Consider the following 18,802-nt stretch of genomic DNA (forward strand, 5'->3'; position numbering starts at 1 on the left):
AACCATGGCAACACTTTCATTTTTATAGCACTGTTACTCTAATTATTACAAAGCTTGTAGTACTTTATTATCCTTGACTGAATATAGAAATTCTTGTTTTCAGCCAGGTAATAATTTATTGTATTAGGCTCTCAATCAAGACCATTTATTATTAGTGTTAATACCATATTATACTCCATACTTCTCAGTGGTGCTTATGTATTTGTTTAGTGCTTTTCATTCTCACATACATTATCACATGCAGATTGTTAGGTTAAATTTTCATAGTAGCATACTGAAGTATATCTTATTATTTCAGTTCCACTGGAAATAGTGCCATTGAGAATTCTTAAATAGTTGCTAAATGTCTTAACAGAAGTCACACAGCTAATAAGTGGCCAATCTATCTGGAATCCAAGTTGTCTAACTTCTAGTCTAGAACTGTGTTTCACTATAAAAGCCAGAAAACCATTTGCCATCATGATACTCCATGTGCTTCAGAGTACAACTGTGTTTCACAGGGTTTTCCATAGCTGTGACCTTTCCAAAGAAGGTTGCCAGGACTTTCTTGTGAGATACCTTTGTGAAAATCCTAACTGCCAATCTTTTGGAAGTAGCCAAGCACTTAAATATTTAATCTACCCTGAAAGTCCTATATTTTATTATCAGACTTGGTAAATTGTAAGGTGGTTGTTGAGTTGTGGTCATAAAATGGTATATTTTTATTAATTAAATTATAGTTACATGTTTATCAAATTATGAAATACTTATTAAGTACCTAATTTTGTGCTCATTGACTCTTAAATATTGAGGAAATGTAAAACTGTTAAATTATTTAACTATCAAAGTCAAAAAGAGAAAAGGGACTCTAAATGTCTACAGAATTAAATGCCAAATGAATCACACAGAAAATTCAACATAAGATTCAAGATGAGGGAAAGATTATTACAGACCGGGTGATTAAAAAATAATTCTGATTAAAAAAAAAAGTATATAATAACAGCTATACCGGGCTTGTGCTCAGATAAAATTATTACTATTGTTAAGCCCCTAAGATAGTCTAAATGATTGTTCTGCAGGGAAGTCTTAGTTATGTTTTTTCTTTTAAAAATGAGGGAAGTATAAGGTCTCGTTATTACCCCTTCTACCAGTTAAATACAGTTCAGTTTAATACCATATATTACATTCCTGCTGTGATTAATATGGTGCCTCAGGGTCATCTTTCCCACAAGTTACCTCAAGTTAATGTTCTTCTGGTGCAAGGCTCATTTAAGCAACATTGGGCTTTATGCCTCAAGGGGTGGATAGGAAGAAATAAACACTTGGTGGTTGTTGCAGCACCTTTCCTGGTGCAGTGAATGTGCATTTATGTGCTTAATAAATATTTCTGATGGAATCCAACAGTTGTTTTCTCAGGGACCCTTTTGGGCAAGTGCAACTCTAGGTACTATATCAGAATCAGCAGTTTGGGAAAGTCAAATTAATATGTAGATGATTTCCCATCATTCTTCTACCTACTCTATGAAATTGCATCCTGCTTCTTTTACCAGACCATCCCTAACATTCCTTTTAGTTAAGAAGTTATGATTCCTGACTTTATCCTCTTTATTATTCTAGACTAAGGCTGTTGTTATTAGGTGCCATTGAGTTGGCTCCAATTCATAATGACCCTGTGTAACAGAACAAAACACTGCCTGGTCCTGTGCCATCTTCACAATTCTTGCTATGCTTGAGCCCATTATTACAGCCACTGTGTGAATCCATCTCGGTGATGGTCTTCTCCTTTTTTGCCAACCCTTTACTTTACCAAGCTTGATACCCTTCTCCAGGGACTGGTCCCTTCTGACAACTTGATCAAAGTAGGTGAGATGAAGTCTGGCCATTCTTGCTTCTAAGGAGCATTCTGGCTGCATTTCTTTCAGGACAGATTTGTTTGTTCTTCTGGCAGTCCATGGTATTTTCAGTATTCTTCACCAACAAACAAATCAAAGACATCAGTTCTTCTTTGGTCTTTCTTATTCATTGTCCAACTTTCAGATGCATATGAGGCAATAAGTGCCATCTTCGCTCCTTAACACATTAAAGAGGTCTTTTATAGCAGATTTGCCCAGTACAATACAATGTCTGAGTTATTGACTACATTTTCCAGTGGTGTTTATTGTAGAGCCAAGTGAAATGAAATGTTTGACAATTTCAATCTTTTCTCCATTTATCATAATGCTACTTATTGGTCCAGTTGTGAGGATATTTGTTTTCTTTATGTTTAAGTATAATCCATATTGAATGAAGCCTGTAGTCTTTAATCTTCATCAGTAAGTAGTTCAGTCATCTTCACTCTAATCAAGCAAGGTTGTTTCATCTGCATGTTGCAGGTTGTCATTGAGTCTTCCCCCAATCCTGGTTTCATGTTCTTTTTCATATAGTCCAGATTCTTGGATTATTTGTCAGCATACAAATTAAATAAGTATGGTGAAAGAATACAACCCTTATGCATACCTTTCCTGATTTTAAAACATGTAATATCTCCTTGTTCTGTTTGAACAACAGTCTCTTGCTCAATGTACAGGGTCCTCATGAGCACAGTGAAGTGTTCTAGAATTCTCATTCTTCCCAATATTATGCATAATTGGTTATGATCCACATAGTTGAATGCCTTTGCATGGTCAATAAAACACAGGTAAACATCTTTTTGTATTGTTTGCTTTCAACCAAGATCCATTTGACATCAGCAATGATATCCCTCATTACAGGTCCTCTTCTGAATCCAACTTAAATTTCCAGCATCTCTCTGTCAACGTAATGCTGCAGTCATTTCTGAATTATCTTCAGCATATTTTACTTGTGTGAGATATTAATTATGTTGTTTGATAATTTCCACAGTATGTTGGATCACCTTTCTTTGGACTGGGCACAAATACTGACCTTTTCCAGCCAGTTGACCAACTAGCTCTCTTCCAAATTTCTTGCCATAAATGAGTAAGTTCCTCAAGCACTACATCCATTTATTGAAACATCTCAATGAGTATTCTGTCAATTCCTGGAGCTTTATTTTTTGCCTCTTCCTTCAGTCCAGCTTAGATTTTTTTCCTTTAGTATCAGTGGTTCTTCCAGCTTGATGTTGTTCCCATTTGTTTTTCTAATTCCAGGTCTTTGCAGATTTCATTATAATACTTTGCTTTGTCTTCTCAAGCCACCCTTTTAAATCTAATGCTCTTTCATCGTCATTTCTTCCACTTGATTTAGCTACTCAATATTAAGAAGGAAGTTTCACAGTCTCTTCTGACATCCATTTTGCTCATTTCTTCCTTTCCTGTTTTTAATCACTTTTTACTTTCTTCATGTATCATGTTCTTCTTATCATCCCACAACTCTGGTCTTTGGTCATTGGTGTTCAAATCTATTCTTCAGATAGTCTCTAAATTCAGGTGGTATATAATTAAGGTTGTATTTTGGCTTTCCTGGACTTGTTTTCATTTTCTTTGGCTTCAAATTGAACTTGCATGTGAGCAACTGATGGTCTGTTCCACAGTCAGCTCCAGGCCTTGTTTTGACTGGTGATATTGAGCTTCCCCATCACCTCTTTCCACAGATGTAGTTGATTTGATTTCTGTGTATTCCATCTGGTGATGTCCACTTTTATTATTTCCATTTATGTTGATGAAAAATGGTCTTTGCAATGAGTAAGTCTTTGGTCTTGCAAAATTCTATCATGTGGCCTCCAGCACCATTTCTATAACCAAGTCCATTTTTCCAACTACCAATGCATCTTCTTTGTTTCCAACTTTCACATTCCAGTCACCAGTAATTATCAATGCATCTTGATTTCATGCTTGTTCAATTTCAGATGGCACAACTTGGTAAAAAAAAATCTTCAATTTCTTCATCTTTGGCCTTAGTATTTGGTGTTTAAATTTAAATAATAGTAGTATTAACTGGTCTTCCTTGTAGGTATATGGATATTATCCTATCACTGACAGTATTGTACTTCAGGATTTAAAAAAAAAAAAAAAAAAACCTCACTGCCATCAAGTCAAGTCCAAGTTACAGTGACCCTCATTTGGTTTCCAAGGCTGTAAATCTTTATGGAAGCAGATTGGCTCATCTTTCATCCATGGGGCAGCTAGTGGGTTTGAACCATTGGCCTTTTAGTTAGCAGCCAAATACCTTAACCACTACACACATTCTTTTTGACAAATGAATGCAACACCATTCCCCTTCAATTTGTCATTCCCAGAATAGTAGACTATATGATCATCTGATTTAAAATGGCCAATACCACTCCATTTCAGCTCACTAATGCCTAGAATACCCATCTTTATGTGTTCCATTTCACTTTTTACAACTTCCAGTTTTCCTAGATTCATACTTTGTACATTCTACATTCTGATTATTAATGAACATTTGCAACTCTTTCTTCTCATTTTGAGTTATGTCTAGACTAAGGTATGTGCCTGTTAATTGGGTTAATTCCATAAATGTATTAAAATTTTAAATAAGGATTTGAATTATTCAAATGTGTTTCTCTTTGGAGTAATTTATGCCCAACATGATAAATAAGATTGTTTTACAATGATGGTAAAGTTTTCTTTTGAAGGATTTTGAAGTATAATCCACAGAATGTTATACGAGGAGTCTATTTTATGGAATAGTGTCAAGCAAGTCCACTTAGTCATTCCTCTGCCCCTTTAACATTTGTTGTATGCTGCTGATGACCCAAAGTTGGAAAGAGTTGGACCTTAAGTTAGGTTTTAGGAGCTTCCAGTTCAGTTGAATAATAGACACACAGACAATAAACTAAGCCTATAGTGGAGGTGTTAACAGAGTGAAGAAGTTATATTTAGGTCTCTCCTGGGAAAATCATGGAAGACTTCTTGGAGGAGGTAATATTTGCTGTGGGACATGAAGGATGAGTACACATGGCTAGAAATCATGGAGAAGGAGAGTATCTTAGGCACAGAACCAACTTGTGTGAAGGCATGGAGGTGGAAAGTGCTAAGACTTGCAATCATCTTTCATTAGTTCAAAATGGCCAGAGGATAAAGGACCAGGTGCTTGCTGGTGGTGCAGAGTAGAGGTGGAAAGTCTTGACACAGAGGGTCACAGGGGGCATTTGGCAGAATATTATTTTATTTTGTCAAGGGCTAAACAGCATTGAAGAATATATGGGAGGGAGTTTGAAAAATGTTTATGTGTGTGTGTTAGGGAGAAATTCTACTGTGGTGTGTAAGAGCTAGAGAAAGGAAGCCCATAAGAGAGGGGATGAGGGGCCCCAAGTGAGAGAGGTGATAAGATTCACAACCATGTGCCTGGTAGTGGGGATGGAGAACATGATTATAGGAGATGTTTTGGAGTTAGGAATTCTGGTGGTGTAGTGCCTAAGGCACTTGACTGCTAACCAGAAGGCTGGCAGTTCAAACCTACCAGCCACTCCTTGGAAGGAAGGTTTGGCAATCTACTTCTGAAGTGATACTGCCTTGGAAACCCAAGGAGGAGTCGCTATGAGTCAGGTCCAACTCAACGGCACTGAGTGTGTGTGTTTGTTTTGGAGTTCCAATATGGGATATGGGTAAGAGGGAAGGGAATTTGGTCAGAATTCTGGTTTTAGCTCAGACCCCTGGAAGGATGATTGGTCATTTATTCTAGTGTATGGAATAAAGAGGAAGTAACAACAGATAATACATGGATTACTTGGGTGGTGCAAATGGTAACACATTTGAGTGCTAGCTGAAAGGTTGGAGGTTTGAGTCTACCCAGTGCTGCCTCAGAAGAAAGGCCTGGTGATCTTCTGAAAAATCAGCCACTGAAAACCCTATGGAGCCTGATTATACTGTGATACATGTAGGGTTGTGATGAGTTGGAGGTGACTTGACAGCAATTGGTTCTGTTACTAGCAGGGCTTATATAAACGGTTAGTGTTTTGGCTGTCTGGGGCTGCTATAACAGATAGACCACAGTGAATGACTTTAACAAACAGGAATTTATTCTTTTACAGTTTTGGAGACTAGAAGTCTGAGTTCAAAGTGCCAGCTCTAGGGGCTGGTTAAGGGCCCCTTGACTTTGGGCTTCAGGTCTGCCTCTTGACCTTGTCCACTGGGGCTGGAGGTGTCTCTTAACTCAGGTAGCTGCTGGCTGCTGAGGCTCACAATCCCAAGATTGACAAGTAAAATAACACAATCCCAAAATTATCAAGCAACATAGCAAACTACTTGTTCAAGTCAAGAAATAGTCCCAGCATTGGCGGACAACACAGCATCCTGCTAAAAGAAGACTCGGCTAAATACAGGGTCCAAGCATGCCAAAAAGCTCAGAGACATTTCTCAAAGTTTCTTCTTACATATTGGAAGCAGCCCACATCCCTACTCAGCTACTCATAACAGATTCCATCATGACACTGATTACCAGTCTCATCATGGAGAATCATTACATCCAGCTGCCCAGTCACTCAAAACCAGGCACAGCCAAGAGATACATAACCTTAACTACCACAGTTAGCTTTTATTCTTCTTTTATAACTATAAATATCATTTATAATTTGAATTGCATGTATCTATATGTGTATATATGTACATACACACACACACACACACACACATATATATGTATATATGCTTCTATAAAAGTCCTGTTCAGTTGTACTGATCATTAGAAAGAAAGGAATATTTAACTTCTAACTTGATGACTTCTGAGGACATTTGGAAAAACAAAGTGGCCATAATAACCTCCAAGAGGAAGTCACAATTCCATAACAGTTTATGTGTGCCTCGTATGGCTCTTACAAAAAAAAAAAAAGAAAGAAAGAAAAACAAAACCTTATGTTTACAAACTTTGTATGTAGCATTTATAGAACCTAGTAATTATTCTCATAATGTGTTCCTTGACAGCATATGGCTGTCATCTAAGTGACGTTACCACAGTAATGCTTATGCAATTTAGGTCTATAAGAAGATTTAAAAGAAAAAAGCAAACTTAATTGATAATAGAAAGAAATAGAACATCTTTCTAATTAATTCATACCTAAAATTTTGAATTTAGTCTGATTACTAATATATACTTTCAAGGGTTAATATGAAAAAATGCCTGTATTATGCTAACAAATTTTGTTAAGGTCATGGAGTGTTTATGAGAACATGAAGTAGTTCATAGTGTGTGAATGGTCACAGCCACCTCAAACAGTTGACATCAGTCAGTCATGTTGTTAATTGATTTTCACATCAGTTTGGCTCTTAGACATAAAAATCATTACAAAGTAAAATTAAGTCATTAGCATAGCCGTCTGATACAGAGTTCATTTCAAGTTACAGAAAATTTGTTGCATGCCTGCCATTCAGGATGCATGTCCTAGGCACTTGGAGTATATCAAAGAATAAGACCACAGTCCTTGCTCTTTTGATCTTAACAATCTAGTATGGAAAACAAACAAAAACAGTAGAACTATGCTATTTAGGGTTTTCAGTGGTTAATTTTTCAAAACTTGATCATCAGACTTTCTTCAGAAGAGCATTTCGGTGTACTCCAATCCAACCTTTCCATTAGCAGCTGAGGAAGTTAACCATTTGCACCACAGGTAACACAATAAATAAGGATCTAAACAGTTAAAAGGTGATTATTGTATTATACAGAAAAAAAAAAAAAAAAGACTAGGGTAGGTAAGCAGAATAAACCTAATGGAGATCTAGGCAAAGGCTGGAAGGATCTGAGACATTCAACCATATGGGTATATTGTGCTTACCAAGGCCCAAGGAAGGTGGTTCATGAACTGTGCAAATAAAAGAACACAGGTGAGAAGGCAGGTAATGCTCATTTTTACCCTTCACCTCGAATTTTACCTGCATCTGGGAGATTATAGAGGTTTTTCTGGGGTGCTGATCTGGTTTTTGTTCTTGATTTCCACCTTCATCTCCCATGTGATATTGATTTGGATTACATTTGCTGGTGTATGTCATTAGAGACTATTGTATACTGATTGTTGGTCCTGTTTCAGGTTAGAGATGACAACAAGAGACAACACCCGTGCTTAGTAGAGTTCTCCAAGCTGCCTGAACAGGAACGCAACTACAATTTACAGATGTCACTGGAGACCCTGAAGTGAGTTTAACCTTTATTCACCCCTCCTCACCTCAATCTGCCTTATCTAAAAGAAATAAGATATTGATAAACTCAGAAACTCACTGTCATCAAGTTGATTCAACTCATAGCAACCCCTCCTTGGGTTTCCAAGGCAGTGTCTCTACAGAAGTAGATTGCCTGATCTTCCTTCCGAGGAGGGGCTGGTGGATTTGAACTGCCAGGCTTCTGGTTTGCAGTCAAATGCCTTAGGCACTACACCACCAAGATATTGAGACTATATTTTAATTCAGCTATAAACTATTTTAAACCTATCTAAAACTTCATGTTCTATAATGGACTGAATCAATATTTCTTGGGAATTAGATCTTGTCCTATTGTTTTATGCCTTGATGTTTTGTCTCTGGATTCCCCAAAGGGTATTCTACAGATGTTAATGGATATCAATGAGTAAGAGGGGTGTGTCACACACTGGGCCAGCCATAAATTGTTTATTGTGGATTTGTACCAAAATTGAATGTGGAGAAGTTCACGAAATATTTGGGAACCTGTAACTTTACTTTTGCTACTTTTCTGTTCTTGATAACCTGTGTTAGTGCATTTGCTAATTAGGCCACTTATTCTCATATGTGTTTATATTAGGTATAAAACATGCCTTTGTCCTTTTTGTTTGTTTCAGTATAGTTAAAAATATGGATTTTTTTCCATTGAAATTATTTTGCCAGTGACCCAGAACATAAAATATAAACAGTGTTTCAAATTATAGGATTTCACCTCAAGGATGGAGTATAAATTAAAATTTAGACACAAATAAATTGAGAATAGAGTGACTTTAGTAACTTTATGGAGTCCTTTGATGGTGCAGACTGTTAAGCACTTGACTGCTAACTGAAAGGTTGGCCGTTTGAACCCACCCAGAGACACTTCAGGCAGACAGAACCCATCCCAGAGGCAGTAAAGGGTGGGAATGCCACCAGGGACAACAGAAACGGCAGAAGCCATGTAAGGAGCAGCAGAGAGAACCCACCCCCAGAGGCAGGAAAGGGAGGGAATGCCGCTACAGATGACAAAAGTGGCAGGAGCCAAGTAGGAATCAGAGAAGAGGAGGGCAGAGAGTTTTCCAATAGCTAAGGGAGATGAACTTGTCTGTCATTCTGTCATCCTGTGGTGGCTTGTGCATTGCTGTGAGGCTTGAGGCTGTGCTACCGGTGTTTCAAACACAAGTAGTGTTGCTTATGGTGCACAGATTTCAACACAGCTTACAGACTGAGACAGACTAGGAAGAAGGAAGAAGCCATCCACTTCTCAAATAATTGGCCAAGGAAAACCTTATGAATAGCAGAGAAACACTGTCTGATACACTACTGGGGCAACTTTATGAATAGCCTAGAAACATTGTCTGATACAGTGCAGGAAGACAAGCCCCTTAATTTAGAAGGCACTCAAAATACAACTGAGAAAGAGCTGCCTCATCAGCATAGAACTACACTTAATGATATGGATAAAGTAAGCTTTCAGGACCTCCATTTGCTGACATGTTGTTGTTGTTAGGTGCCTTTGAGTCATTTCTGATTCATAGCGACCCCATGCACAGCAGAACGAAACACTGCCCGATCCCGTGCCAACCCCACAATCCCTGCTATACTTGAGCCCATCATCGCAGCCACCATGTCAATCCATCTCGTTGAAGGCCTCCCCCTCTTTTGTTGACCTTCCACCCTACCAAGCATAACATCCTTCTCCAGGGAATGGTCCCTTCTGAAAACATGACGAAAATAGGTGAGACAAAGTCTGGCCATTCTCACTTCCAAGATGCATTTCAGGTGCACTTCCTCCAGGATGGATCTGTTAGTTCTTTTAGCAGTCCATGGCACTCTCAGCATTCTTCACCAGCATCACAACTCAAAAGCATCTATTCTTCTTTGATCTTCTTTATTCATTTTCCAGCTCTCACATGCGTACGAGGCGACTGGAAATATCATGGCCTGTGTCAGTTGCACCTTAGTCCTCAAGGAGACATCCATGCTCCTCAGCACTTGAAACAGTTCCTTCGCGGTTGACTTTCCCAATGCCACCCGTTGTCTAATGCCCTGACTGCTGCTTCTATTGGCATCGATTGTAGAACCAAGCAAAGTGAATTCTTTGACAACCTCAATCTTTTCTCCATTTATTGTGATGCTGCTCATTGGTCTAGTTGGGAGGATTTTTGTTTTCTTTATATTGAAACGTAATCCATACTGCAGACTCTCTTCTTCAGCCTTCATCAGTAAGTGCCTCAAGTCATCCTCACTTTCAGCAAGCAAAGTTGTATCGTCTGCATATCTCAGGTTGTTAATGATTCTTCCTCCAATCCTAATGCCACGTTTTTCTTCATATAGTCCAGCTTCTCAGATTATTTGCTCAGCATATAGATCAAATAAATATGGGAAAAGGATACAACCCTGATGCACTCCCTTATTGATTTTAAACCATGTAGTGTCCCCTTGTTCTGTTCTAATGACAGCCTCCTGGTCAAGGTACAAGTTCCTCATGAGTACAATCAAGTGTTCGGGAATTCCCATTCTTCTCAATGTTATCCATAATTTGTCATGATCCACACAATCAAATGCCTTTGCATAGTCAATAAAACACAAGTAAACATCTTTCTGGTATTCATTACCAGAAATTTGCTGACATAGCATGACTCAAATTGAGAAGAAACAGCTGCAAACATCCATTAATAAACAGAACATGGAGTGTAAGAAGTAGGAATCTGGGAAAATTGGAAGTTGTTAAAAATGAAATGGAACACATAAAGATTGATATCCTAGGCATTAGTGAGCTGAAATGGACCAGTTTTAGCTATTATGAATCACAAAACCATATGATCTACTATGCCAAGATGACAATTTGAAGAGGAATGGATTGATATTCATCACCGCAAAGTATATTTCAAGATCTGTCCTAAAGTACAATGCTGTCAGTGATAGTATAATATCTGTACACCTATGAGGAAGACCAGTTAATGCTACTATTATTCAAATTTACTCACCAACCACCAAGCCAAAGATAAGGAAATTGAAGATTATTATCAACTTCTTCTGCAGTTTGAAATTGATCAAACATGCAGTCAAGATGTGTTAATTACCACTAGTGACTGGAATGCAAAAGTTGGAAACAAAGAAGAAAATTTGAAATTTGGCCTTTGTAACAGAAGTAACACTCAAGAGTGAATGATAGAATTTTGCAAGAGCAATGACTTATTCATTGCAAATATATTTCAACAACACAACTGGCAGCTATTCATGTGGACTTAACCAGATGGAGTCCAATTACATCTGTGGCAAGAAGCAATTGAAAAGCTCAATATCTTCAACCAAAACAAGGCTAGGAGCTGATTATGGAACAGACCATCAACTGCTCATATGCAAGTTCAACTTGAAGTTAAAGACAATTAAAACAAGTCCATGAGAACCAAAATATGAACTTGAATATATCCCTCCTGGATTTAGAAACCATCTAAAGAATATATTTGATATATTCAGCACCAATGACAGAAAACCAGAAGAATAATGGGATGACATCAACAACATCATCCATGAAGAAAGCAAGAGGTCATTAAAAATATGAGAAAAAAATAAAAGACCAAAATGGATGTCAGAAGAGACTCTGAAACTTGCCCTGGAAGAAATAACAAGATAAAGGAGCTGAACAGAAGGTTTCAACGAACAGCTCAAGCAGACAAAGCCAATTACTATTATGAAATGTGCAAAGACTTGGAGTTAGAAAACCAAAAGTGAAGAACACACTTGGCATTTCTCAAGCTGAAAGAACTGAGGAAAAAAAAATAAGCCTCGAGTTGCAATATTGAAAGATTCTATGGGCAAAATATTGAATGATGCAGAAAGCATCAAAAAAAGATGGAAGGAATACACAGAATCACTGTACCAAAAAGAACTGGTCAATCTTCATCCATTTCAGAAAGTGGCATATGTTCAAGAACCAATGGCATTGAAGAAAGAAATTGAAGTTGTGCTGAAGGAATTGGTGAAAATCAAACCCCCAGGAATTGATGGAATACCCATTGAGATGTTTCAACAAACAGATGCTTGCTGGAGGCACTCACTCGGCTATGCCAAGAGATTTGGAAGACAGCTACCTGGCCAACTGATTGGAAGAGATCCATATTTGTACCCGTTCCAAAGAAAGGTGATCCCACAGAATGTGGGAATTATCGAACAATATCTTTAAAATCACATGCAATTAAAATCTTACTGAAGATAATTTAAAAATCGTTGCAGCAGTATATTGACAGAGAACTTCCAGAAATGTAAGCTGGATTCAGAAGAGGAGATGGAATGAGGGATATCATTGTTGATGTCAAATGGATCTTGGCTCAAAGCAAAGAATACCAGAAAGATGTTTACTTGTGTTTTATTGACTATGCAAAAACATTCGATTTTGTGGATCATAACAACCTGTGGATAACATTGAGAAAAATGGGAAATCCAGAACACTTAATTGTACTCATGAGGAACCTAAACATAGACCAGGAGGCTGTTGTTCAAACAGAACAAGGTGACAAGGTTTAAAATCAAGAAGACAGTGTGTCAGGGTTGTATCCTTTCACCATACTTATTCAGTCTGTATGCTGAGCAAATAATCCAAGAAGCTGGACTATATGAAGAAGAACATGGCATCAGGATTAAAGGAAGCATCATTAACAACCTGCGATACACTGACGACACAACTTTGCTTGCCAAAATTGAGGATGATCTGAAACACTTACTGATGAAGACTGGAGAATACAGTCTGAGGTATGGATTACATCTCAATATAAAGAAAACAAAAATCCTCACAACTTGACCAATAAGTAGCATCATGATAAATGGAGCAAAGATTGAACTTGTCAAAGACTTCACATTGCTTGTTTCTACAATCGATGCCAAAGGAAGCAGCAGTCAGGACATCAGATGATGTCTGATGCACTGGGCAAATCTGCTGCAAAGGACCTCTTTCGTGTTGTGAAGAGCAAAGATGTGTCCTTGAGGACTAAGGTGCATCTGACCCAAGCCATGGTATTTTCAGTCGCCTCATATGCATGTGAAAGCTGGACAATGAATAAGGAAGACCAAAGAAGAGTCAACGCTTTCGAGTTGTGGTGCTGGCAAAGAATGCTGAAAACACCATAGACTTCTAAAAGATCTAACAAATCTATCCTGGAGGAAATGCAGCTGGAATGTTCCTTGGTAGCGAGAATGGCCAGACTTCGTCTCATCTACTTTGGTTATGTTGTCAGAAGGGACTGTTCCCTGGAGAAGGATGTCATGTTTGGTAAGGTGGCAGGTCGACAAAGGAGGGGAAGGCCCAAAATGAGATGGATCAACACAGTGGCAGCAGCAATGGGCTCAAATATAGCAAGGATTGTGGAGCTGGCTCAGGACTGGACAGTGTTTTGTTCTGCTGTTCATGGGGTTACTATGAGTCAGAAATGACTCAATGGCACCTAACAACTACAACAACAATGGTACTTCAGAAGAAAAATCTGGCACTGTTCTTCCAAAAGGTCACAACCTTGGAAACTCTATGGAGCACAGTTCTACCCTGACACATATGGTGCCTCTCTGAGACAAAACTGACTCAAAGGAATTTTTTTTTTCATTTGTTTGTTTAATTTTGCTTTTTTTAGCAACTTTATAACCAAACCAATTGTTATCCAGTTGACTCCAAATTATGGTGACCCCATGTGCATCGGAGTAGAACTGTGTTCCATAGAGTTTTCAATGGCTGATTTTACAGAAGTAGATTGCCAGGCCTTTTGTCTGAGGTGTTCTGGGTGGGTTCAACCTGCTAATCTTTAAGTTAGTAGTTGACTGCAAATCACTTGCCCAGCCAATATTAACTCTTCCTACACTTATAGAGAACTAATGATATGAAATCAAGTAAATTGAGAATCTGTTAAAGGATAAAGTGACAAAGCTTGCCTATAGTAAAGAATCCATGATTTCTACGTATGACCTGTGCACCTTGTCTCCATGTATCTCCGAGTTTTCTTTGTGGTCATGATATGAGCCTTGTGCTTTTAGTTTGGTAATTCACAGCAGCTCCTTATTTGTCCATCTTTTATAACAAAATGTTATATTGAAAGTCATTGTCTAACATACTTTAGTTAAATTTTCTGTAAACCCTCCATAATTTTAGTGATATAATTAAGTCAGTATTGCAAATAGTAAATTGTAGGAATCACTGGAGTATCAAAATCTCCATTTTCACATTTAATATGTTAAGCCTTTTATTGCTACATGCAATCCATTTTCAGTTCTAAACAGATAATGGTTGCTTGTGTGAAAAATCATTAGGCTTCTTGTACCATGGTACTAGTCCCTATGAGGAATGCTAATGACCTTTTGCATGAGCTAATTCTTAGCATTCTTTGCTGCTGCTCCCCACTGCTCATAGTATGGTTTTACAATGAACTGACTTCATTTGTGTCTTTAACATAAAATTAGAGGGAGGTGGGAAGATGACGTCATACCTATAATCCATATGTTGTGTGCCCTCTACCAACTTAATCCCCAAGTAATTAGGCAAAGCAGATAGAAATAATGATACTGGAGTTATGAGCAACTAAAGAGACCATAAAGTATCAGATTTAGTGAAGGCGGAGAAAAAGAGCAGATTAAACAACTGGGAAAAATAAAGGAACCTGCCCAGCAGAGATAAGGACTCATTAGAAATATAAAAGAGGTTGCCAAAGGGAAAGAGGGAAAAAAGTAAAATAAAATCACAGAACCCACAGAGGCAATGGTGACTCAGAATACCCACACCAGGAGTTTTCAGTGGCAACCTGGGGAACTGAGTGAGTACAGGAATCTTACTGGGAAACAGATCAAGATCTCCCTTGGCTTGGGCTGCTGGGGAGTCCACAAAGGAATAGGGGAAAGGGAGAAACTCCCTCCGAGTAGGTGGAGCCCTGGAACGAGTCACAGCAGTGGGCTAGGGCTCAACTCTTCCACAACCTCTTTTTAGCACAGAGTAGACAGGGTTTCTGGTTCTTTGCAGCTTCTAGATCCAAGCAGAAAATAGTGGCCCTTTACCCATTGGGGTCTCTGTCAATTTTGACCCACACTTCTTTAACTGACAATAAGATGTCATCATTAGTAGCTGTCTTAGGAAGACACAAACTACACTGCCTGTGCCAGCAGTGCTGACTGAACTGTCTCACCCAAACATGGAAAATGAGAACTCTCTCCTGGTGTCGTGTTTTGTTTTTTTTTTTTTTTTCTTTTTCTGTTTTCCTCTTCTCCCCTGCCACATCCAATAGAAGAAACACATTAAACTGCCACCAGGCAACAGGAGTTATTACACTGAACATATCACTCAACAGGTAACACCAGTAAGTCCTGTGTCACAAAATAATGGCAGATGGTGGACAATATTTGCTCTTCCCAACTCCAATTCCCTTTCACAATGAACAGAAATCCACATCCCCACCAGTGATTCCACCAACACAGAGAGAGCTGAGGGCAACTCAGTACACCTGAGTTAATAACCAAAAAATTACACCTGCTCCATATTTTGAGATATAAAATCAGGGTGAAATAATTAAATGAATAACTAACAATTAAAGACAGCACTTCAAAATGTCCAGAAAACAACAGAGAACCTCAGATCAAACAAAAAAGCAGGACAATACACCAGAAATAAAAGCCCAGGCTAAAGAATTACCTATTGTAAATAAAAGCAAGCAATAGAACTATTTTGAGAAGGAATTCACAAGATATATATATATAGGACTCTTCAAGAGCCCAAGGAAATCACAAACAGAATCAACGAGAAGACAGACAGTACCCTAGAATAATTCAGGAAAACCATTCAAGAACAAAATAATGAGATAAATGCCCAAGTAGAACTCATACAAAAACAGTAATTAGAAATCCAGAAGATGAACACTAAAATTACAGTGATAAACAACCTCGTGGAAGGACAAAAGAGTAGACTACAAATGGCTGAAGAATGCATTTCCCAACTAGAAGACAAATCCCTTGACACCTTTCTGTATGAAGAAAAATCAGAACAGAGATTAAAGAGAAATGAAGAGAACTTAAGAGTTATATGGGATGACATGAAAAGAAACATCATACTTCTCACTGGAATATCAGAACAAGAGGAGACAAAAAAAAAAAAAAAGAAGAAGAAGAAGAAGAAAGAAAGAAAGAAACCACTGAGAAAATTGTGGAAGACTTGCTAACAGAAAATTCCCCCCCATATACCATAAAGGAAGAAAAGGTATCTGCCCAAGAAGCTCAACAAACCCCATAAAGGATAGATGCCAAGAGAAAATCACCAAGACATATCATAATCAAGCTCTCCAAAACCAAAGACAAAGAAAGAATCTTGGGAGCAGCTCAGGAAAAATGAAATGTTGCCTACAATGGAAAATTACCAAGACTAAGTTCTGATTTCTCGGAAGAAAGCATACAAGAAGAAGGCAATGGGTTGACGTATGTAAAACATTGAAGGAAAAGAACTTCCAACGAAGAATAATATATCCAGCCAAATTTTCCTTCACATATAAGGGTGAAATCAAGAGATTCTCAGAGAAACATAAATTAAGGGAATTTGTGAAAACCAGACCAACCCTACCAGAAATGCTAAATGGAGTCTTTTCAGCAGAGAACCCACAACAAAGAACAACAAATTAAAATCAAGACACTTGACATCACCACTTAGGAGCCAAACCAGAAATAGATGCTCAAAATAAGCTCATAAAATAAGGGAGACAGTCTGAAGACAACACCAACAGCGAGGCATATAGAAGGAATAAGAGTGTTAATTACAAAAATTCCTAATGGAGAAGAAGAATGGCCAATGTTTTTATAGAACTGACTGTTCCAAACTTAAGGAGATAAAAATATACTTCAGGGTAACCACAAAGAAAATTAACAAGCCCCCTAAGCAAACTCAAAAAGAAGACAAAGACATGGGCTTAGTAAGCACAAAATCAACAAGAAAAGACAAGAAATACTTTATAACAGAATGAGCTCAATACAGAAAAATACTTTGAACAAGGAAATCGCCAATAACACAACAAAAAACACAATACAATGGCACCAATAAATTCATACGTATCACCAAGTACACTCAATGAATAGACTAAATGCATCAGTCAAGAGTAAGAGAGTGGCAGATTGGATACAAAAAGGAAACCCATCAATATGCTGCCTATAAGAGACCCACATTAGACACAAAGATAAAACAAATTAAACACTAAGGAGTGGAAAAAATATGCCAAGCTAATGAAAACCAACATGAGTAGAAGTGGCAATATTAATTTTTGATAAAATCAACTTCAAGGTGAAAAAAAAGCATAAGGGACAAAGGACATTATATGATGCTAAAAGGATCACTTAACAAGAGGACCTCACCATAATTAATATCTGTGTACCCAATGAAAGCACTCAAAAACACATAAAACAAATGTTAACTGAATTGAAGGGAAAAATGGACAACTCTACAGTAGTACGAGACTTTAACACATCACTTTCAAGAAGGGACAGAACTAGAAAAAAACTCAACAAAGATACAGAATAACTTAACAACTCAATCAACCAACTTGACTTCATAGACCTATACAAAGCAGTCCAGCCAACAAAAGCACAATGCACATTCTTCTTTAGTGCTCATGGATCATTCTCCATAATAGACAATATGTTAGGACACAAAGCAAGCCTCAATAAATTCAAAAGCATTGAAACACTACAAAGCATTTTCTTGGATCAAAATGCTACAAAATTAGAAATCAAAAATAGGAAGATGAAGGAAAAAATATCAAATATATGGAAATTGAATAATACACTGCTCAAAAATTACTGGGTAACAGAAGAAAAGAGTGTGAAATAAAATTCTTAGAAACAAATGAGAATGTAGGTATAATTCACCAAAACCTTTGGGACACAGTGAAAGCAGTACACAGAGGTCAATTTGTAGCAATAAATGCACACCTAAAAAAGAAAAAAGAAACAAAAACAACACTCTAACTCATCAACTCCAACAATGAGAAAAAGAACAACAAAAGAAACCTACAGTATCCAGAAGTAAGGATATAATAAAGATGAGAACAGAAATAAATGAAGCAGAAAACAAAAAACGATAGAACAAATCAACAAAACAAGAAGCTGATACTTCGAAAATATTAATAAAATTGACAAACCACTGGCAAATTTAACAAAGGAAAAGAAAGAGAAGATGCAAATAACAAGAATAACAAATGAAAAGGTCAACATCACAACAGAACCAACTGAAATGGAAAAGATAATTATAGAATATTATGAAGAACTGCACTCCAACAGATTAAAGAACCTAGAAGAGATGGACAAGTTTCTAGAAACACAAGACCTACCTAAACTATCCCAGTTGGAGATAGAATACTTGAATGGACCCATAACAAAAGAAGAAATTGAGCAGATCATTAAAAAAAAAAACTTCCCAGAAAAATAAGTTGTCTCTGAGAGGTTACTCTCTTCTGTTACTTCTGTAATATGTGTGACTAATTTTGAAGCACAAGCATGTATGTAAGATTATCTTCAGCTAAATCTATCCATGGTCTAGGGTATATTCCTAATTGCTGACCTGCACCTGATTTTCTCCCTCATCTATGTATTTATCTGTAGTCCGGTGTTTGGTGTTAGTGATAATGCAGTGTTGTCCATATACTGTTATTTGCCTCTGTTGTCTATATCATATGTGCATGTTTCAAAGTCTTTCCTTTCCCCAATGT

At 37.5% G+C, this 18,802-nt stretch overlaps 1 protein-coding gene across 1 annotated transcript in view; it reads left to right on the forward strand.

The window, feature by feature from the left end:
- The window catches only part of RYR2 (ryanodine receptor 2), a 1,099,979-nt gene that overhangs the window by 574,465 nt on the left and 506,712 nt on the right, over nucleotides 1–18,802 (forward strand). Inside the window, exon 24 of the mRNA XM_007942720.1 lies at nucleotides 7,961–8,064. Within this exon, the coding sequence (XP_007940911.1) occupies nucleotides 7,961–8,064 (104 nt within the window). The remainder of the gene's footprint in view (nucleotides 1–7,960; nucleotides 8,065–18,802) is intronic.

Source organism: Orycteropus afer, unplaced genomic scaffold, assembly GCF_000298275.1.
Source record: "Orycteropus afer afer isolate SDZICR_OR568_19922 unplaced genomic scaffold, OryAfe1.0 scaffold00096, whole genome shotgun sequence".
NCBI lineage: Eukaryota > Metazoa > Chordata > Mammalia > Tubulidentata > Orycteropodidae > Orycteropus > Orycteropus afer.